This window comes from Colletotrichum siamense, assembly GCF_013390195.1.
Source record: "Colletotrichum siamense strain Cg363 chromosome Unknown KSG_Cg363_contig02, whole genome shotgun sequence".
NCBI lineage: Eukaryota > Fungi > Ascomycota > Sordariomycetes > Glomerellales > Glomerellaceae > Colletotrichum > Colletotrichum siamense.
In genome coordinates, this window is record NW_023501015.1 from 217,626 (window position 1) to 239,143 (window position 21,518).

Below are 21,518 nucleotides of genomic sequence, written 5' to 3' on the forward strand. Positions count from 1 at the left end.
TCCCTCCGGGCCGTCCGGCAGGTAGTCCCATTCATCTCTCCTGGGCTAATCCAGCTCCCGTTGTGGAGAAGACAGGAGCTCATCCAAATCCCATGAACTCCATCTGAGTCAGATCCAAATTCTATAGTGCCATTCGTGACATTCGGTGGATATCCAAGTATACCGTTGCCTCGTCTATGACCTTAATCTTGATCCCATATGATATACGGACATAGAGCCGTGTTTGAAGACTAACTTTGCAGGGAAGGCGGCCAGACGCCCATCTACGCAGCATGCCCGAGACCGATGGACCCTTAGAAAACACTGCACCGTAATCTATACGCGTCAGCAGTCATGCCGAGGAGGATGTTGGGTTGGCATCATCTTGGCAATCAGTAAACTCTGAACTTAAGCATGGTGTTGGCGGTGGATGTTGCTGACCATGCATGATAGCGTGCTCACCGGGGTCAATGTAATCAACGGCTCAACCCCGGGCCGCCCCGTTCCTGCCGTTCCCTTGATATGCCTACATGATTCAGAATCCCCGCTCATCCAGGCAACACGTTATCTCCATGGCCAGTATCGTCAACAGCTTTAGCTTCCTTCGTGCATATTGCGTCAAATTGGGATCGAGAACAGCAAGAGTCTCGAACTAAGTTGCATCATGAAGAATCAGACAGGATCAGGAATAGTGCCTGAGCAGAGCTGCAAACATCTCGAAAGCGAACAGTACAATATGAAGAGAATCAGCAATGGTTCACAAAGAGCTAATCTTTCAACCTGGCATATTTTGCGCCATCCTCATCAATGAATGACATCATGTCACTGTTCGACCGCTTCGGCCAGAGCCCTTTTCTGGCTAGTTTCATAAGCACATGGAGAGAAGATGGGCTGTTAAGCCTACCAACACTTTATGTTGCTCTGGCTGTGTGGCTTCTGTACATCTTCTTCCTGGCCACGTATCGACGTAAGGATGAAATGACACCTTAGACAATTTTCATCGCAGGACGAAAATTGACACAAGACCAGTGTTTATTTCTCCGATCTCTAGTATTCCAGGACCAAAGCTCGCTGGTGAGATTGCGAAACCGTATCTCCTTACAACACAAGAGCGTCCTGCTAAACAACTTCAGCTGTGACCTATTGGTATGAAATCTACTACGATGTCGTGCTTGGGGGTCAATACTACCGGAAGATTGGCCAAATGCATGAGAAGTACGGTGCGTCGTCCTGTCACATCTTACCAAGGATATGGCCAATGACCGAACATGACCGCAGGCCCCATCGTTCGCATAAACCCCCATGAGGTCCACTTCAATGATCCAGACTTCATCGAGTGCATCTTTCCGGGACCCGGGAGGAAGACAAACAAGTACTTTTTTACCGGCAGGCGAACAGGAAGTAAGCTCATAATGAATATATCATTTAAGCCTTGTACTTGGCTGACCAATTCTCGTTCCCTTCGAAAGCTGCGGAGTCCATCGTCGCAACTATAGACCATGATATGCACCGAAGGCGTCGCAACGCCATCAGCGGATTCTTCTCTACGGCGAGTATTCGCAGACTGGAACCCATCATTCAAGAGCACTTGAAAAAGCTGCTTGCGCGGATGCAAGACGCCGGCAAAACAAGCGAGGTGTTGCCTATGCACTACGTTTTCCGGGCTTTTACAAGCGACTTGATTACAGAGTACGCGTTTGGTGACTCGTTTCACTTTCTGGAAAAGAGCGATTTCGCCATGCCGTACATGTTGTCGACGGACGTCTTTTTCATGCTCAACCACACTTTCTGCCACTTTCCTTGGGTCGGCACGCTGCTGGCTTTAGCTCCACCATGGGCCGTGAAGACGTTCATCCCATCATTGACAGAAATGTGGGACAAACAGATGGTACGTTGCCGAAAACCGAGGATTTGAACTTCAGGGTATTTTGGCTCACATCTGAATAGATGTGGATCGAAAAGGTTGAGGAAATCAGAAACTCCAAAAACCCTGACAGTGCGAAGAACACGATCTTCGAGGGAATACTTAACAGCAAGCTCCCTGACGAGGAGAAGACGATCCCAAGACTTGCGCATGAAGCACAGCTTGTCGTGTTTGCTGGGGAGGGTACAACAGCATACACGCTACAAGCTGCCATCTATCAATTGCTCGCCAAGCCAGCCGTCTTCCAGAAGGTCAAAGCCGAGATCACTGCCGCCCTTCCTGACCCTGAAGAGGTACCATCCTTCGCAAAGGTTGAGAAGCTGCCGTATTTGAGTGCCATCATTCAAGAAACAGTACGCCTTCACCCTGGCGTCGTTTCCAGACTACCTCGAGTCTCGCCAGATGTTCCTATAGTGTACCACGACAAGCGCAGAGGCAAGCAGTATGTCCTTCCTCCAGGTACGTCGACAAATATGACCACACAGATTGCGCACATGAATCCAGAGGCTTTTGAGGATCCCCACGAGTTCCGCCCTCAGCGATGGATCGACAACCCCAGACTAGACAAAGGATTCATCGGTTTTGCTAGGGGCACTAGAAACTGCATTGGGTACGTAATAATGGGACTGGTTTCAATGACTACCGTGTTGACAATCACAACAGCATGAACTTTGCACGTCAAGAGATGTCGATGGTGCTTGCTTCAATCATTCGCAAATACGATGTTTACAACGGCCAAGAGGGTCCTTCGCTCGAGTTATTCGATACCATGCGGGAAAGAGATATTGACCTCAACCAAGACTACATCATTCCATTCCCAGCAAAAGGGAGCCATGGTCTGCGGATAAAAGTGCGAAATTGAGACTTGAAGGCTAGTTCGCACTTCTTGAATGGATCGGTAATCATCGCGAACGCTGAGGACCTTCAGGCGACGGATTGAGAGCCGTCTCTTAAACAGGGGTAGGCATGACAAAGGTTCCATCGCGGTGCATGTAGAGTGTCATTATATCGTAATTGTTGGCGTTCATGTAGTATGTATAACAATAGCTCTAAGGAATGAAGCGGCATGCTCATAACACCAATTGAAACTGTGCATCTCGTCGAATCATATCTAGCGTCCAAAGCTCATCATCCACCACGCGTATTTACATCACATGTACATCGTCCAAGTTACATGTTGGGCGTTGATTTAGCAAGGAATGTTCGTAGGCGAATGAGGGGGGTCGACAACGTAGTCATCGTACAACACAAGCGAGCCGCTGTGAGCCTCATTGCGGACCTTTCCGTCGCTGTCCTTGAGCACAGTGAAGCGGCTAGAGTAGCTATATGGTGCAGATGATCTGTTAGCGGAGTCCGACCGTAATTCAACGTCATGGCGGCTACTCGGCCGAGAGCGGGGGCGAATGCTTACTATGCAACCGAGCAGTTGCCACCGGTGAATCGCGATTGGATAACGCCGAGCACATTGTAGATCTTCTCGGTAGAAGTCTCCGAGTGCACCGTCGTAGCGTTCGGCAGATGGTTCCACTGCTTCTCGCCTGTTGTGGGGAGCAGAGCCTGCTTGAGCTTGACAATCGCGTCCTGTCCCTCCGCTGTGTTCTCGAGCACAATCAGACGGCCCGTGTCCGGGACGAAAAAGTCCGTGAACGTGTCGGTGGAGGTGTGGTCCTCGGCGAAAGCGTACAGACTGGGGAAAACTTCAGTTAGCACTTGAAATGGAGATACACCCAAGAATGAAGAGGATTAACGTACGACTCAAGGAACGGCTTGAAAGAGGCGTCGACGCCTGACCCAGCCTGGTACTTGGCCATATCGACTCCCAGGGCAGTGCCTAGGAGAGTGAACGGGAGGAGAACCTTGCAGGCTTTCATATTGACAATGTTATGGACTTGATCGGGTTGCAAGGCGAAGGGAAAGGGTGATGCAACAGCTGAGAGGCAGGCAACATTTTCAGCTATGGCAGTGGGAGGTGATTATATAGTGACCGATGAAGCCTGGACCCTTTGGCTACGTGTCGAACGGACAGATGAATTGTGATCGGAGGTCACGGACGGTGTAAGGCTGTCAATACCCTTGGTTCCGTAGATTCTTCCCACCGATGAATATGGGTCTTGAGATATGGAGATATCCACCTCTCTAGCTCTATCCACTGTCGTTCTGATTAAATTTGTTTTGGAAGTTGAATTGAGTGCTAGTCGATGCATTTTGTTTTTCAAACCATGCCCGATGGCAACTTCACGTCGCGTTGTCCACGTAATGTCAGTTCATTTGTGGCATTGACATTTGCTTCGAAGTGCCGCCGAATTCATTTACAAACTGAGCTCATGATCTCAACTGCTTCACCAGACATTCACCGTGGCGAGTCATTGTTCAGTTGAGCATCAGTCAGTTTCCCTGGTTCGCTATCCACTTGAATAGTTGACCGCTCACCTTTTCCACAATGCCAATGTTTGTGATCAACAGGGACACGTGCCGGTGGCATCTCACTAAGCCTCATTTAGATCGGTACCGACTAAATCATTCCCAAGACGTAGTATTGTCCAGGAAGTCACCCACAGACTGACTACATGATTCATGCTATGAATGTAGGATCATGGAATAGTCCGTCGGCAGTCGAGTCGTACCTAGGCAAGAAGTGGATGCCTATTATGAGCCGCGTAAACAGCCGGAACACAGCCGAAATCCAGCAAACGGGAGTTGTACACTGGAAACTAATGGAAAGCCCTGCTTTACAAGATCCTTGCCGCCCATCGTGTCCAAGGAGAAATGCAACATCAATATTCCATGGTGCCCCGTTACGAAATTTGACGTGGCACAACGGTTCGGCCCGGCCAAGAAAGTAAAGGCTGTGCGATCTGCTGCCCCATTCAGATATCCTGCATAGTCGGGGATAGAGAGTCTCCTATCTCCGCAATACCATTGCAATTTTCTCGTTTTACTTGAAAACATAACGATCATAATGCATGACATTGGCTTGAAAAAGGGCTGGATGATTCTTCTGTAACAAACTACCGAAAAGTTCTGCCTTATGTTGGTGGAGGCCTGGTAAACCCCTGTGTTCGATTTAGTCTGGCGATCTTGGCCCAGTCCAGCGGAGTTTCCACGCACGATGCATTGTTCACCGAGTGTTGACCGAAAGAGCTGTCAGGGAGGAGCAAATTCATACTCGCTTTCGGAAAAAACATCACAATATCAAACAGGTTTCTTGCCTATTGATGAATGCACAAACAGAAGTATGAAGAACACCTTTCAGTCTCTCACTCTTTGCATCAACAGGCAATGGAAACATGATTGATGACTAATTCGGAGATGCTGACGTAATTGACGGAGTCCGCGTGCTTGTCCGTCATGTCATCCGTGCGCGCGCGGCGTTGAACAAGGAGGTTGCTTCTTCGTCGGAGAATCTGAACAGAAGTCCAGTCAGAACATTCCGATGCCATCCAAACCGTTTTCCATCAAAACCGAACCCATTTCCATGCTCAACCATCGCAACTAGCGCCTCCAAACCATGGCGGGGATGCAATTGGGGCTGCAGGTGGCCTTCTACCTCTATCCCTGCGGTCTCTTCGTCGCCCTGCTGGGGGCCCAGTCCATCCAGTTCTGGCGCGAAAGACGTGGCGGACCGCGCCGGGACGCGCCGGACGAGAAGGCCGTCGCCCTGCGCAAGTTCTACAACCGCCTCATCTGGTTCTTCCAACTGATCCTTTCCGCTGTTCTGGTGAGAAGGCCTTCATCTTCATCCGGGCAAAGATCACGTCGAGGCTCACAAGTTCCCAGTTTGCCAGCACCATCGTCGCCGTCCGTGAGGCGTTCGGCGGTCACTATGAGGGCCCGGGCAAGGTCGACTTCCCCTTCGCCGCTTACATTGTATGTGTCAACCTCCGCTAAGCTTCACGATGCAATCAATTGACCGAAACATAGGCGTCATACGTCGCGGTCCTCCTCTACTTCCTCGCTGGCCTGCTTCCTGATCCCGAGGGACCGTGGGTGCCGACCGCATGCCACGCCTATGCCTGGATCGTCGCCATCCTCTTCGAAGCGGTGATTGCCGCCCTCTTCTTCTCGGAGCACCCTTACCTGCGAGTGTCGAAACCCCTTCTAGACTCTCTGTCCTCCCTAGGCTTCGCCAGGATCGCACTCATCCTGTTCATGTCTATCGCGCTGGCGTTCCGGGAATACCGATTGCGACCGTCAACGCCCAGGTCAACCCCGGAAGAGCGACAATCCCTGCTGCAGAACGGCAACGGCTCGGCCAATTATGGAGGCGCCCACCCTCACGGCCCGCCCGCTGGACCCAGGCAGCAGGTCCAGGGCACCGGTTGGCTCGATTACTTTGCTGGCTTCAAAGTTCTCTTCCCTTATCTCTGGTAAGGCCACTGGAAGCTGTGAATGTAGTCCATCTGCTGACTGTACCTAGGCCCAAGGACTCACCTCTTTATCAGGCAATCGTCGTGTTCTGCTTGGTCATTCTCATCCTGCAGCGCACCGTGAATGTCTTTGCTCCCGTCTTGCTCGGCTCCCTCGTCGACGAACTCGGCCACGGTGGCATTCCCTACCGAGAAATCATCCTCTATGTCGTCTTCCGTGCGCTTCAGGGTAACCAGGGAATCCTCGGCGCTCTGCGCTCCGTCCTCTGGATCCCCGTCTCGCAATCGCTCTTCCGCAGGCTCTCTTGCGCCGCCTTCGAGCATGTCCTGGGCCTGTCTCTGGAGTTCCACCTCAACAAGAAGATTGGTGAGGTCACCAGCGCCCTGAGCCGCGGTGCTGCGATGAACACGTTCCTCGAGAACTTCTGCTTCCAAGTGTTCCCCATGGTCTTTGACATCTTCGTCGCTGGTGTCTTCTTCTTCGTCAAGTATGACGCGTTCTACACCATCATCGTCTTCTTCATCATGTGGTCTTACATCTTCCTCACTATCTACGTCGCCAAGTACCGCGGCAAGCAGAGGAGGGACATGGCCACCAAGATGCGTGAGATGGAGGCCATCAAGACCGACGCCATCATGGCATACGAGACGGTCCAGCACAACAACGCTGTCGTTCCAGAGACGCAACGATTCAAGGAGCATGTCGTGGTGTACCAGAGGGCTGAGCGACTCGTGCAGTGGTCCCTCAACGGTCTCAACCTTACGCAGAGCTCCATCTTCTCCCTCGGAACCGCGTTGCTCGTCGCTGTGTCAGCCTACAAGATCTCCATTGGCGAGCAGACTGTCGGCGAGTTCGTCAGCTTGATCAACTACTTCGTTCAACTTCAGGGACCTCTCAACTTCTTCGGCACCTATTACACCATGCTCCAGAACAACCTCATCGAAGCGGAGCGAATGCTTGATCTCGTAAGCGCTCTTCCCCAGTGCTTGAGAGTAACCTACTGATGCGTTGCAGTTCAAAGAAACATCCGGTATCGTCGAGAAGCCCGATGCTATCGCGTTGCCGTCACCTAAGGGAGAGGTCGCTTTCAATAATGTCAAGTTCTCTTACCAGACGAAGAAGGGCGACCCCGCCCTCGATGGCGTCAGCTTCACCGTCGCCCCCGGCACCAAGACTGCCATCGTTGGAGAGTCCGGCAGCGGCAAGTCGACCTCACTCAAGCTCTTGTTCCGCTTTTACGACGTCCAGGAGGGTGCTGTCACTGTTGATGGCCACGACATCAAGGATCTCAAGCTTGACAGCCTCCGCAGGAACATTGGTGTCGTCCCGCAGGATACCGTTCTCTTCAACGCAACGATCATGTACAACCTGCTCTACGCCAACCCCAAGGCGTCCGAGGCCGACGTCTTCGAGGCTTGCAAGGCCGCGAACATTCACGAACGTATTCTCAACTTCCCTGATGGATATGAGACCAAGGTTGGTGAACGTGGTCTCAAGTTGTCTGGAGGTGAACGCCAGAGAGTACGTGTACCCCACCCCCAAGTGCAGGATACATTACTCTAACATGTCCTAGATTGCCATCGCACGAGCTATTCTGAAGGATGCCCGCATCTTGTTGCTGGACGAGGCTACCGCATCCCTGGACTCTCACACTGAGCGACAGATCCAGGATGCCCTGGAGCGCGTGACTGCCGGAAGAACTACCATCACGATTGCGTGAGTTGAATCCCACCTTGTATACCCCACGAAAGGATTTCTTCTTGCTGACCATTCTACAGCCACCGTCTGTCGACGATCACCACATCTGACCAGATCGTTGTCCTCCACAAGGGCAAGATTGTCGAGCGCGGCACGCATTCCGAGCTGTTGTCTCTGCAAGGCCGCTACCACGCCATGTGGGAGAAGCAGACCACCATTGAAAAGAAGGCGCAGGAAAAGACCGAGAAAGAGGGCGAGTCGTCCGAGACGGCCTCGCAGGAGTAAGAGCGTACTCTTTCGATAGAAGATTGTATCATTACCTGTAGTTATAGAAAAGTCTAAACATCAATGAATCTCAAGGATGATTCGCAACATCGTCGGATGGTCCTGTCCCATCATCGATCCTCTGGCAGGCTTCTCGGTGTTCAATGTTCCACAGTGAATGAGTCTTACGTGGAACACCCACTATCTTTCACAACTAGACTGTTAGGACAAGCAAACGCTTCATAATGGCTCACATCGGCGGAGCTTTCCACACACTCGGAATGAAGTTGCCCCGTTTGCATGCCACGGCTGGTTTCGGTGGCTAGATTATTGGTCTAACAAATGATTCGATCTCCTTTGATTGGCTGATGAAAGCCATTGATGACAGTGATCTCTATCAGGAATAGCGTTGTAAGCACACTGCAGATTCGGGTCGCTCCTAGAGGATCACCGCCGCAGCTAATCCCTGCACAACCATCTACTTCTTCCAAGCCGTAGGCAGATAAGTACTGGGGACATTCTTTTGACTGCACACTCCAAAATCTTCACGTATGTTCATTCTAGGTCAAAAGCCGTAAGCAATCTGCAGTGTCACAACCTTCGACAACGCGTTCACCCGAATTCTGGGTATCATGCATGGCCACGTCCCGAAAGTGCCTGTCAATGTTCTCCCTCCGATGCTCCACTCTGGGGAGGCTCAGTGTCCGGATGACGACTGGACTGGGCTTCGTGACAGGGCAGAGCGACGGAAAAGACAGAATCGCTTGAACGTTCGAGCTCACAGTATGTAATCTACCCTATTTCCAACGAGCTTTGATGACGGAATAGTCGAGCAGGAAAGAAGAAAGCCCTAGAAGCTCTCCAGAAGAAACAAAGTCAAACACAGAATGACGGAGATTTCTCATGGGAGAGGGCGGTCAAAACTGCTGGCTCAGCGCCTAGAATCCAGATTCTCCAATGGGTCCCGCCAGCGAAGTCATGCCAGCTTGGGCCTGAAGACCAATCGAAGTCTTCTGGAAATGTAAATGAGGTAGCAAACGGACAAGAAGTTCAAGCGATAGTCCGTTCATCGCGTCGTCGCCTATCCGCCTCCAAACTCCGTGCCAAATCGAAGGTCCCCGGCACGATTCCACCATACTATCGAAACCCCGCCAACTGGTTCCCCCTGTACCGAGACCATCTCATCCCGCTGGTCTACTACAACGTCTTTCGAGCAACAATCACCAACACTCACATTCTTTCTCTCACCTCTCTCCTGGAAAGCCCCTGCACTCCAGACCTTCATACCACCCCCCTCTTCCCCGCCCCATCCTCGATCCCACCCACGCTGCTTCCTACCGCATTGCAAGAGTCCACAGTTCACGAAACCTGGATCGACATTTTTCCGTCAGGAGGCATGCGAGACAACGCCATCCGCTATCGAGATAGCTACGATCACCATGAGATGTGCATCGACCTCGTGGGCTGCTCGGATAGCACTCAATGTAGCGATCAGCCGGGTATCATAGCCTGGTCGGATCCATGGCATCCGGATGGCTGGGAGGTCACCGACAAGTTCGTCGCAAAATGGGGATTTTTACTCAAAGGTTGTGAGGATGTGATGAGGGCAACTAATCGATGGCGGGAGATGAGGGACGAGGAACCCCTGGTCTGGGAGCTGGAATGAAGGATCATTGCATCATGATCTTTTCATCTAATTATCGGGAGACTTGAGAACGATCAGTCCACTCTCTTCGTGGATAAATGCCCGCACATCGTCCGGACATTATTCAATGCGCCGAAGATCCATTCTACATAAAGATAATATACCTCAGTACACATATCTGAACTGAGGAATCTCCTTGTCCGTCTTGTCAAGTAGGTTCAATGGAACATGGTCCCCAACCCCAGTTTCAAGAACCTCTCCGATGCTGTCTCTGCGCTTGTTCTCCCAGATGAGGTAGTATCGGAGCACAAAGCACGTGAAAACTCCGATGCCGTAGCAGATCAGCATGGCCAGGAATCCAGACCTGTATGATGGAGCCTCCCACTCGAAGAAGAGCTGAGGGCCGATGATGTTTCCGGCGCAGTACGCGATGAAGATCTGTCCAAGTCAGCCCTAAAATGTCGTCAGAAAATTGGAAGAAGCACTCACCATGGCGTTTACAGTAGTCTTCTTAGTGAACCCGCCAAAGTTGCCCGAAGACATCGACAAGATCATCGGGAAATTGGCGCTGTACGCAATCGTCAAGCAGTACCCCATGAACCTCGCCCACTTCAACTCGGGCGTGATCTGCCTCACCATCGCCGCGCCTGCAATCGACACAGCCAGATTCCACGCCATCCAGTACGTCCGGCTGTTTTTAAAGTAGGTGCTTCCTCCGGTGGCCATCAGCACGAAGACAAGCTGGAAAACGGACCCGAGCATCTGCACCAGCAGGGTGTTGAGGGTGCTGAAACCCATGCCCTTGATCACAATTGACCCAAACCCGTGGACGCCGCCGTTGGCGATCTGCGCGCTGATTTGGATTGTGAAGAGAAGCCAGGCCTTGATGTCTGTGAGCGCCTCGATGCACTGGTTCCACTTGAAAGTATCGCTCTTGATGCCGGTCATGTTCTCCGCCACGCGCTCGATGGCCTTGATGCGGTCGGCCTCGCTGAGGAATCGGGCTTTGGTGGGGGTATCGGGGAGGAGGAAGAAGATCGTGAAAGACCAGGCGGTGGTGATGCCTCCGAAAATGAGGAAGACGGCCTGAGCATGGGATTAGCGGTTGCTGACAAGAGCGGAAAGGGAAGTGGCGTACTTTCCATGGAGCGATGCTCTCTATGTGACCGATGGCGTAGGCCACGACGCCTCCAAAGATGCCGGCGATGGTATTTCCGAGAAACCAAGCTCCATGTCGCAGAGGCTGCTCGGAGCGCTTGTACCACATGGATACGACGATGGACAGACCCGGGGCGATGGCTGCTTCAGCCACACCGAGCATGATGCGGTTCGCGAGCAAGCCGGCGGCATTGAAGCAGACGGCGGTCAACATCAAGATGATACCCCAGACAAGACTGAGATGTCAGCCTGCACTCGCCAATTGTATTGTCAAGGGCTTAACCTACACTGAAGTGGCAATCATCTTGCCGACGGGAAGGCGAACCATGGCAACGCCGGCGGGGTATGACGCGACGAGGTACCCAAAGTAGTAGATACTACTCGCCCAGGAGTACTCAGAACCGGAAAGGCCCATGTCGTCTCTCAGACCCATGATGGCGGTGTAACTCAGCGCGGACTTGTCGAGGAACTGGAAGAGGTACGACATAGCCATGACAGGCAAGAGGCTGTGATGCGAAGTCAACGAATGCTTTCCAAGATTGAAGCACAGAGGTATCACTTACCACATATCAATCCTGCGGAGGATCCTCTTGTCCTCCTCCGGGGTCAAGCCTTGGCCTGAGACGAACCCCTCGCCAATGTCTTTGAGCGTCTGGTCCGCCTGGCCCACATCGTCGATGGGAGTCTTTTCCAACTTTTCCGCCATCTTTGTGGACAATTGAAGGCAAAGGGAGCAAGGAAGAAGTAGGTTCAACTTCAGGCTGCGACTCAGATGCAACGCAGGGACGGTGGGCGAAGAAGATCTTATAAGTCGATCAGCAACACCACGACATCGAGGCCAAGTCGGTGAACGCGTGATTGTTATCACACCAGCTCAACTCGACAGGATGGGTGTCCGAACCCGGCCAGCCCAATGCGGAATCGCACAAGTGCTTATCCACGGAAATCGATTCCGCGCGGCGATGATAGACGACGTCCGGATTACTTCGTGGTGTTATTCTATCGAATTCGCCGCGTGACTGATAGCCGCTGATAACACACGATAGCCGACGCGACATTGCATTTAAACATTAGCCGATCCCACGCCGTGGTCCACGACCCCGGCCGGATCCTTCAGCAATGCGGGGAAACCAACGTCCAAGGGGGCGGATCATCGTGTCACGCACGGCATTGGTTGAGAGACTCAAGAGGCGGGGATGCTGTCAAAAAGACCAAGCAGCCTACCGGAGGTCTCAGATAACAAACAACCCCACCTCGCCGGACTGGAACCGCTCGCGCACATCAACTCGTCTTCCCAGCTTATTCTGCATCTCAATAATCTCCTTCAAGAAGAGGTGAGCGCGATCGAGGTTCTTGCCGAACCGACTCATGCCCTGGAACCGGCTGAGCACCCACTCCCGGTGCAGCAAGTCATCCGTCTCCAGCGCGACCATGAACAGCGGCCACGCGATGCGTGTCATGGACTCATCGCCTTCGTGCTTGAAGGCCTGGAAAGCCAGGTTCATGATCTCGCGGAGGGCGTTGCGTTGGCGTGTGGAGAGCATCGGGGTTTCGTTGAAGCGAGTCAAGCGGAGGAACTCGAGCACGACGGCGTGGTAGTGTGGGACGATGCCGCGAATGTTGGCGACGAGACGATGGGAGTTGTCCGTGCTGATGGACAGTTCCGCTGCCACTTCGAGAAGCTCGGTGAACTTCCAACCAACTTGCTGGATGGTCATGTCCACCGCCATGATGCGCTGTTGTTGTGAAGCTTCGTCCTCGTCGTTTGACAGGTTCGCAAGCTGGGCAATCATGAAGCGCAGCTGGCTGCACGCGCCGAGGAAGGCATACACGTTGCGGTTCTCGACGTCGTCTAGCAGCTCGGCTTGAGGGTACGCATCTGCCCACATGCTGCGGTACAGCGGGTTCGAGAAGCGATGCAACCTCTCGAAACTGTCGAGCGGCTGGAAAGGACTGTTGGGGATCCCGGTTCGAGTGATGCCGTTGCTGGCATCCAGGGCGCCCATGATCTTGTGCAGAGCGCAGTTCAGCTGCCCGCCTAGTCCGTACGATGCTGCAGCTGCATCATGCAGGGCGATCCAGACCAGCATGCGCGCCGAGTACAGCGACAGCCGCGATCCGTTCTCGTCTTGGCCCCGCCGGGTAAGGGCTAAGCTTTTCCTGCTGGTCTCGGGCGAGGGGGCCGGTAGTTGGAGAAGCAGATCTTTGAATCGATGTTGGAGTATCAAGCTTGCGCCGGTGAGATGGTTTGAAAGACCCTGGCACTTTCCATCACCATACTTTTGCTCATAGAGCAGCATAAGATACAACGCCGTGCAGACCGAATCGAGATCCAGCGGATCGTTGCCGTCGCTGCCAATGGTGTCAGCCATCATCCTCAACGCCGACGAGTAATGCTGCAGAGGCGTTCTCGGGCCCCGGGCTTCCTCGGCATCCTTGTTGCGGCGGAACTCCAGCTCTCTTCCGCCCAGGGCGAGGACCACGTGCATGACCATGGGGTCCGTCTGCGCAATGTCGAACATGATGGAGTACAGCGAGAAGTCCGGGTTCTTGGTGTGATTGAGCTTAGCAAAGCTCGTGCGAAAGTACCGGATCGCTTCGTGGTCAGCCGACGACAGATCCAACGCGCATGCGCCCGTAGCCGGAGCCGACGGGTTGAAGAGCGAGAGCGTCTTGCTCTGGTCCAGGTTCGCGACGGCCTGCGCCCAGCTCGGCAAGCCAGGCGACCTCACCTCCCCAGACGCAGCCGACGAGACGGAGGATAGCAGCCGATCCTTGCTTTTCTTGCCTCGCTTGGTGAGCTTCATGCGGGGTGCATAATCGCAGAGGAGCCGCAAGCGGGTGCAGCGGTGGCAGTTGGGTCTCTGCTCGTCACACTTGACCTTCTTCGTGCGGCACGTCCAGCAGCCGTTCCTTGACCGCGGTCCACTCCGGCCCTCGCCCGTGCGCGTTGCCGGAGCCGACGCCGTGCCCGGGTGGGATGTGGGATCGGCTTCTTCTGCGTGTTCGTCGGCTGCGGCGGCATGCTGGTCATCAGGCGTGGAAGCCGCGGCAGCATCGTCGGCTGCAGTCGCCGGACTACTGCTATCACCACCAGGAGAGCTCCCCTCGTGCTCCGTGGGCGAAGAGCTCATTGGCGGTCGCCTAAAGACTGAGCAGTGGTCGGCTGTGTCGGCGATATTGTCGCGGGATTCTGAGGCGTTAGAGTGGAGGCCAAGAGCTGGGGGCCCTTTGACCGGTGTTCGGGTTTAGGCGGTTCTCAAAGCGACTCGTTGTGACTTGTGTGCGAAGGCGCGCATATGGATGGGCATGCGCTTTGATGTGGGTTCGTTTGGATGGATATACAACGGGCTCTTCCTGTGTTCCTGTGAATATCTGTTGTGTAACAGTTTGCTCTCGAAATAGCCGACGAGACAAGAGCGTTGTGTTTTGTGCTCAAAGAAGATCAAAGAGATAAAGTCGACTGACTGATCAGATGAACCAAGTGGAGGTGGCTGGCTGTCGTCGCCTGCGCGCCGCCGTTTAGGCGATGGGCGGATTGTTTATCAGGTTGAAAATGCTGCCAAAACTGCCGACCGTCGGCTATCTTTTTGCAGATTCGTCTTGGTGGTCGGCAAGCTGAGAGCTCCGATTGCCGATGGGCTCTTGCGCCTGTTCTCCAGTTGGAGCATCCCTGTCTCTTTGCTCATCGATAGCGCTGCTCCGCACCCGGCGGCTCATGATGCTGTAATTTGTAAAGATACCGTGATTATTCTGGAACGTGGCGAGAGTCGTATGTCGAGGTCCATCAGCTGCCTATCTATCAAATAGAGAGCTTGCCCAGTTTTGAGTTCCCTTCAGCTTGAAATGTGTCTTCTGCGATCCTGAACTCTGCGTCGTTGACATTGCAACCACATCATCCTCATCCGTCCAGCATGTCAATCATTGAGATCCCTGCCGCTGCTCCTGCAAGCGAGCAGACCACCAACCAGGCGTTAGAAACAACGCAGGGATTCGATCTCGAAAAGGCGCGCGCCATCATCAACTCTCATCTCGACGACCTGAACTCGTCGCTACACAATGATATCAACAAGACGCTTCACGCAAACCCGGAAACCGCCTACAAGGAATTTTTCGCCCACGAAACAATCACCAACTATCTCGAGAAGCAGGGATTCACGGTCAAGAGGCACACGTATGGTCTAGAAACTAGCTTCGAAGCTGAGATCGGCACCGGTGGCCGCCAGGTCGTTGTCTGTGCCGAGTACGATGCCTTGCCTGACATTGGGCACGCGTGCGGCCACAACCTGATCGCGACTTCATCAATAGCAGCTTTTCTGGGGGCGGCGCACGCGTTGGCAAAGTTGAAGATCCCCGGTCGCCTGCGCATTCTCGGAACTCCAGCAGAAGAGGGCGGTGGTGGCAAGGCGAAGCTCATCGATGCCGGCGCCTTCAACCCACCTGAAGATGTCGCCGCGGCTATTATGGCCCATCCCACAGCAGCACACCAAGGCGGAAGTGGTGACGGGTCTTCGGGTTTGGCAGGCTTCAAGCTGATTGCAAGCCACAAGTTCAGAGTCGAGTTCCGCGGAAAGCCGGCGCATGCGGCTGGTGAGCCTTGGAAGGGGTTGAATGCACTAGACGCAGCGGTTGCGGCTTACAGCAATGTCGCTCTGCTGAGACAGCAAATCCAGTCTGATGAGAGAATTCACGGTGTCATCGAAGTTGGAGGCACCGTCCCCAATGTAATTACGGACTACACCAGGATGAACTGGAACGTGCGCAGCCCAACGATTGCTCGCGCCGATGCTTTGTTGAAGAGGACGAAGGCCTGCCTCGAGGCTGGTGCTGCGGCCACAGGTTGTGAAATCAACTACATTGTGTAAGTTGCCTCCAGATCGTCCGCTGCTTTCACTGACAGAATCACCAGCGCGCCGACGTATGCCAACCTTCGCGCCAACGACACATTATGCAAAACATACGTCGAAGACATGGCGGCTATTGGGGAGACCATTAAGCTTCACCAGGCTGAGCCGTTCAACGCATCTACGGACATGGGTAACGTATCTCACCTTGTTCCCAGTTTCCACGGCGCCTTTGTCATCCCGACATCACCGGATGTTGCAGGGCACAATCCGAAGTTTGCAGCTGCGGCAGCGACTGATGAGTCTCATGCTGCGGCTATCAAGTGTGCGAAGGGTATGGCTATGCTTGCTGTCCGTGTTCTCACGGACGATGCTATTGCAAAGGGTGCAAAGGCCGATTTTGATATACCGGACGAGGAATAGACATAAGGTAGATCTAATGAACATTTATCTGTAGAATAATCATGCATCACGGTCACTGCTTGGCCGACTAGGTCTCTTGGACAGAAACACAAGATTTTACAGTACTTTCACGTCAACCTGTGCTCCTTTCTTCTGCTCTTCCTCCAACTCCTTCTTAACCTCCTGAATGTCCACTCGCGCTACCTTTGCGTCGTCTCCATCAAAGACTCTAGCAACTTCTTCAAGTGTGAGGTTCTTCGTTTCCGGATAAAAGAAGTAGACGAACAGCAGATAGCAGAAGTCTAGTATCTGGAATATGTTAGAACCCTCTGAAAAGTATGAGGCCATGCCTTTTCCTTACGGTGTAAAACATTGCAAGAACCCATGCATGGCCTGCCGCTGTGAAATTGTCCCATGCGATCGGATTGGTATAGCTGCCAGTACTAGTCAGTCTCGCATCCAAGTAAGTTCCGGCATGGCTGCATCTCATGACTCACCTCCCAAGAACAATCAATCCCTTGACGAAAATTGTCGAGATGACCCCCGCCTTAGCTCTCAGGCTATACGGCATGATTTCCAATGCGTAGGCGGCCATGATACCAGTCCATGCGATCTGATAAGATAGGCTGAAGAGCCAAATGAAGGCAATCTGTGGATATCCAAACCGGCCGAGGTCATGAGTTCGTTCGTATTGGGAGCTGACGATCGTCCAGCCCATGTACATGAAAACCATCCCCGTGGTGGCGGTAAGGAATAGCGGCCGACGGCCGAAGCGGTCGATAGTGAGGGAGAAACCGACCGATACCACGAGTGACATCAAGGTTTGGCCACCGCTAAGCTATCGAAACCGAGGTGGTCAGTACATGTATTCTTTTGAGAATGCTCGCGACTTACAAGTACTTTGCTCGTTTGGTCTTTAATACCAGCGCCCTCGTAAATCTTGTTGGCGTAGTTAGAAAACAGATTAGTACCGCTGTATTGAGACACCATTGCCAGCGAAATCAAGATAACCACTCGGTACCTGTTTCCAGCATATCTCGCAAAATCCAAATAGCTGCTCGACCTCCCATGTTGGAACTCCAGAGCCAGTGTTTGCTTCATCTCACGGAACTCAAAAGCGACAGTCTCGTTTGTTCTGTCTCCGTTTCCATGGTACTTGGCAAGCATCTGTTCCGCCTCCTCGTAACGCTCCTTGGCAATAAGCCAACGGGGAGACTCCGGTATCCACCAAATGAGGGACAGCACAAGAAGTCCAGGAAACGCTTGAAGGATGGTCAAGGAACGCCACGACCACTCGGTGGAAATCTTGATGGTGCCAAGTGCTAGCCAGGCGCAGAACGTGGACCCAACGCCGTACATGCAGTTGACAATGGCAGAAATCTTGGCGCGGTGTTGAGGATGAGCAATCTCGGCGATGAGAAGGCCGGCTCCGTTGAACGAACTGCCGAAACCGAGAATGAAGCGACCGGCCATGTACACTGTCACATTGAGTCTATGGTAAGCTTTTCATGCCAATAATCTTAGGGGTTCTTGAACTGTAGCATACTTCCTTGGCTGCTCGAAAAGGCGCCGATGAATGCTCCAATGGTTTCAATGACACAGCCGATGATAATGGGTACCTTGCGGCCATAGTTGTCCGCAAAGAATGGCCTAGTCATTGGAGTCGATCATCAGTCCCGCTCAATTTCTCCGATAACATCCGTTCTTCTGCTTGACTCACACCATCCAGAAGCTGCACAGAGACCCAATGTCGAGAATCGCAACAATGATCCCAAGTCGTCCTCCAGTCGGATGTTCAAATGAGGTCTGCCATTGATCCATTACTTGAGAAGTGTTCATAAGCTTCCTGCAATTGCGCTTGATTAGCTTGACTTCGTTCCGTCTCAAAACGCAGGCAGTCGTTAGAACTCACGCGTCAAAACCGGTGGACGCAGACATGGCCATCAAGATGGCACACCAAAAGTATAACTTTCTCAACCCTGGGTCCTTCCACCAGGTGACCTCCGCAAATTGGGGGGCTTCGGCTTGGGCTGATTGAGCCTGGACCCGTTTAGCCCCACGACCTAGAGCATTTCGAATCATGATGCAGGAATTCGCCCTTGCTAATGAGAGAAAGTCAAGGGCAAAGCGAGAAAAAAGAGTGAATCTCGAATGAATGTCAAACAGCACACTTGCTCCAACCAGTAGAACGCGACAACCCATTGTATGTCAAATCTGTAGGACGGCCTAGAGATTTAAGTGTTCACAAGCCAGCCCCGTAACGAGGAATCGTTTGAAGTCGGGCGCACGGATTACCGTAAACCTTAAGTGCGGAGTAGAGCAAACTTTGGTGGGATGAGACGTCGTATGTCCGCCAAGACATTGGAGATCAAATGTTCATTGAGCCGATTGAAACTTGTATACGGGTAAACAAGAAGGGGTTGCCCTGCTAGATATCGGAAGTTTGGGCATGGTACATCAAACGGAACATCAAAAGTCTGTACAAGACCGGCAGTTGACGCAATTGAATCAGATGTCGTCTCATTGCCGTTCTGAGGCTAGGAACCTATGAAGGGCTCATCCTAACTTCATCCCACAACGGGCCGGCTTTCCCACACCCCACTAACCGCCCGTACCCCACGCCCTTGCTGGATCCAGTATCTTAACATGACTTCAATGTTTGTAATCTGCAAGTCATCGAAGTGACGATTGCGCTAGTGATTGATTGACCACACTGAAGAGCCAAACTGGTGTGTCTGTCTACGGCAGATGTCCATCATAGCCCGCGGCGATGAGTCTTGAGTTGGCCTCCCAGACCTCCTCAGGAATTTCCTGCTCAATCTGGAACCCCTTTGCTGGATACTCCCGAATCCTTACAAGATCTCCCACCATGATATTAACAACCAGCTCCTTGGGATTTTCTGCGTCAAAGTAATCCTCAAACCCGAACTCAGGGCTGGTGACCGTAAACTCCGTCTGCGCATCAGGCCACTGCTTCCGGAATGTCGCGTAAGTGCGTCTCTCCATATAAGGCTTCTGTACCAAAACGAAGCTATCGGTCTTCAACCCCTTATCCTTCAACAATGCATACGTGAAGCGCACATTCTCGCCAGTGTTCGTCGACCGGGGCTCCACAATGATCTTGTCGTGCGGAACGCCCATACCCTGCGCGATTTCCGCGAAGACTTCAGCTTCGGGCTTTGAGAAACGACTCTCCGTAAGCTTTCCTGCGCCGCCCGAGTAGATAAGGTAGTCGCCGTAACCGTCGAGGAAGAGCTGAGCAGCGCGGGAAGCTACGCGTGTATCCAGGCTGCAGAGGCAGAATATGGCGGAGGCGGGGCGGAGGGGCATGCCCATGCGATGGTAGTTGTAGATGGTCTTCGCATCCTGGTCCGTTTCGATGTTTTGAGTTGACATTTTGCAGTCTCAAAAGCTGGGCTTTCTCAAGATAAAACGGCTATCACGATGAAAGGATTTGAGTTCTTGTAATGTTGTCAAAGAGATTGATGCCTGCGATATGCAGGGGGAAACCATTTTAGGGAGTTTAGTCAGCAGAAGCGGCGCTAATGCGCCAATGACTGCCAAGGACTGCAAGTCTCTGGTCAAAGAAATCTGATTAGCTGTGGCAGGCGTATACTGGATTTGGCGTCTCTTGATGTATGTACCTACCTGAGAAGAAAGCATGGTGTGAAACTGACGGCTTAGAGACGGCTTAGAAAGCAACTTGTTTTCTACAAGGCAGCTAGCCATCAGAGGCGATGGGGAGTTCAACAGTGATATGACAATAGCCTCGGCACATGTTACCAGAGGAGTGTCGTGACGCAAAGGTTGAGGTCAAAGCTTGAGGCTGAAATTTGTTCTATTCATCGGACTAATCAGAACAATGCTGTTGTGTAGGATTCCTTTATCCTATCAGTGAAACCTCTGGCAGGGCTGAGAGGCCGCTTGAGACCGGCCTGGACAGCTCCCTGGAAATCTTTGTGAGATCTTGGTTGCCCCAAAGCTTTGGCCATGACCTCAAACTTGGAGGCAAAAGGAAATTTCTTTGGAAGTCCGGTGAAGATTCCTCGTCATCAAAAAACATAGGTATCACAGATAATACTGAAGATTAAATATTTATGGCATGAAAGAAAAGATGGTGGCCATAGGAAGGCCCTGAAAACCCCAAAAGTCCCAAAGCATATAATACTCAGAGAAGGTCCAAGTCTGAATTCTTCTGCATCACAAGCGTCGCCTTACCTAGAAGTTGTTTTCGCATCGCTCGATATTGTCCAGTCAGACTCACCAAAAATGGCTTACTCAAATCTCGCGATCGCCTGCATGGATGAATACGCCACACGAAAACTCGATACATCAATCAGAGATCTACAAGATCATCTTTACGATATCGCTCATTTCCGAGCGGGTGAAGACGAGCCTTCGACGGCCGAATGGCTCTCAGATCGCCAGGCCCATCCAGGCATATTTGCTCAAGCACGTTCTACAGTTTCCGAACGACACGTCGAGTCGCTTCAAGAGCAGGCAGAAATCGAAGATCTCTGCATCAACGAGATCATAGAGTCACGCTACCGTGAGGTTCTTGTGGAGTTTTACAACATCCTGAGCCAAAAGCGAGAAAGTGAGTATGGAGAATTATTCAGAATCAAAGAGCTCCAGTCCGACAAGCGCACGAACGATTCTGCCGCTAAAAGGGCAAGGAAGAGAAGGTTTTGGAACCGCCAGAGAGCGTCGATCATAGTTGCATAATAGACATGGCCCATGGGGAGATTCAGAAGTTTCATAGATACTTTGAATCCTGGACCGTACTTCTCAAATCAATCGATCTAAGCCAACTCATCACTTTCTTACCACACCGTCTACCTGAAGCAATGCATGGAGTATAAACCTCGTTTGAATATTGTGAAATGGAAACAATAAAAGCCAGACCGCCGAGGTTTCCAGTGAATGTACCCCTATATACCCCAGACTTGGTGACTTAGGTCAAAGATAATAACAGTAGAAGTGATGACAGGATTGATAGCAGCGACGATGAAATTAGGGATGATAACGATGACAACAGCAGCGACGACGATAGGAAGGAAGAATGTATAGCCACAAGAAAAAGTATCGCTCTAGCACTGGAAAAAAAACGCGTCCTCTGTAGGGTGCTCGATCGATCGCGCATGCCAAGAGTGTAGGGGAAAGACGTCACACTGCGGAAATATCGAGAGCTCGAGGCGAGTTCACTGTGTTGGAAAGCCTGATGTGGGCTGTTTCG

At 52.3% G+C, this 21,518-nt stretch overlaps 9 protein-coding genes across 9 annotated transcripts; 4 read left to right on the top strand and 5 right to left on the bottom strand.

Annotated features, from left to right (window-relative positions):
* Window positions 1–798: 798 nt before the first annotated feature.
* On the top strand, window positions 799–2,765 carry sdnE-2 (Cytochrome P450 monooxygenase sdnE; the record flags this gene model as incomplete). Its single annotated transcript, XM_036633924.1, has 7 exons — window positions 799–946; window positions 1,009–1,053; window positions 1,113–1,199; window positions 1,258–1,380; window positions 1,449–1,867; window positions 1,927–2,513; window positions 2,567–2,765. The coding sequence occupies 7 exons, from the start codon at window positions 799–801 to the stop codon at window positions 2,763–2,765; spliced, it is 1,608 nt and encodes a 535-aa protein (XP_036500474.1).
* Window positions 2,766–3,092: 327 nt separating this feature from the next.
* Window positions 3,093–3,774, bottom strand: CGCS363_v002076 (uncharacterized protein; the record flags this gene model as incomplete). Its single annotated transcript, XM_036633925.1, has 3 exons — window positions 3,093–3,225; window positions 3,315–3,590; window positions 3,656–3,774. The coding sequence occupies 3 exons, from the start codon at window positions 3,772–3,774 to the stop codon at window positions 3,093–3,095; spliced, it is 528 nt and encodes a 175-aa protein (XP_036500477.1).
* Window positions 3,775–5,411: 1,637 nt separating this feature from the next.
* aclQ-1 (ABC transporter aclQ) lies at window positions 5,412–8,254 on the top strand (the record flags this gene model as incomplete). Its single annotated transcript, XM_036633926.1, has 7 exons — window positions 5,412–5,621; window positions 5,681–5,770; window positions 5,825–6,270; window positions 6,321–7,236; window positions 7,286–7,792; window positions 7,845–7,987; window positions 8,050–8,254. 7 exons carry the CDS (start codon window positions 5,412–5,414, stop codon window positions 8,252–8,254), a joined length of 2,517 nt encoding a protein of 838 aa, XP_036500476.1.
* Window positions 8,255–8,865: 611 nt separating this feature from the next.
* CGCS363_v002078 (uncharacterized protein) lies at window positions 8,866–9,899 on the top strand (the record flags this gene model as incomplete). The annotated part of the gene is made up of 2 exons (XM_036633927.1): window positions 8,866–9,016; window positions 9,070–9,899. The coding sequence occupies 2 exons, from the start codon at window positions 8,866–8,868 to the stop codon at window positions 9,897–9,899; spliced, it is 981 nt and encodes a 326-aa protein (XP_036500473.1).
* A 144-nt stretch (window positions 9,900–10,043) lies between these two features.
* Window positions 10,044–11,742, bottom strand: CGCS363_v002079 (putative transporter; the record flags this gene model as incomplete). Its single annotated transcript, XM_036633928.1, has 5 exons — window positions 10,044–10,316; window positions 10,368–10,964; window positions 11,017–11,272; window positions 11,324–11,542; window positions 11,600–11,742. 5 exons carry the CDS (start codon window positions 11,740–11,742, stop codon window positions 10,044–10,046), a joined length of 1,488 nt encoding a protein of 495 aa, XP_036500472.1.
* Window positions 11,743–12,268: 526 nt separating this feature from the next.
* Window positions 12,269–14,170, bottom strand: CGCS363_v002080 (Sterol uptake control protein 2; the record flags this gene model as incomplete). The annotated part of the gene is made up of 1 exon (XM_036633929.1): window positions 12,269–14,170. One exon carries the CDS (start codon window positions 14,168–14,170, stop codon window positions 12,269–12,271), a length of 1,902 nt encoding a protein of 633 aa, XP_036499565.1.
* A 780-nt stretch (window positions 14,171–14,950) lies between these two features.
* On the top strand, window positions 14,951–16,303 carry Pm20d2-1 (Peptidase M20 domain-containing protein 2; the record flags this gene model as incomplete). The annotated part of the gene is made up of 2 exons (XM_036633930.1): window positions 14,951–15,897; window positions 15,946–16,303. The coding sequence occupies 2 exons, from the start codon at window positions 14,951–14,953 to the stop codon at window positions 16,301–16,303; spliced, it is 1,305 nt and encodes a 434-aa protein (XP_036499566.1).
* Window positions 16,304–16,399: 96 nt separating this feature from the next.
* Window positions 16,400–18,364, bottom strand: CGCS363_v002082 (Lactose permease; the record flags this gene model as incomplete). Its single annotated transcript, XM_036633931.1, has 7 exons — window positions 16,400–16,591; window positions 16,644–16,716; window positions 16,780–17,120; window positions 17,177–17,760; window positions 17,829–17,932; window positions 18,003–18,128; window positions 18,195–18,364. The coding sequence occupies 7 exons, from the start codon at window positions 18,362–18,364 to the stop codon at window positions 16,400–16,402; spliced, it is 1,590 nt and encodes a 529-aa protein (XP_036499567.1).
* Window positions 18,365–19,021: 657 nt separating this feature from the next.
* CGCS363_v002083 (Uncharacterized protein) lies at window positions 19,022–19,678 on the bottom strand (the record flags this gene model as incomplete). The annotated part of the gene is made up of 1 exon (XM_036633932.1): window positions 19,022–19,678. One exon carries the CDS (start codon window positions 19,676–19,678, stop codon window positions 19,022–19,024), a length of 657 nt encoding a protein of 218 aa, XP_036499568.1.
* Between the last annotated feature and the right edge of the window lie 1,840 nt (window positions 19,679–21,518).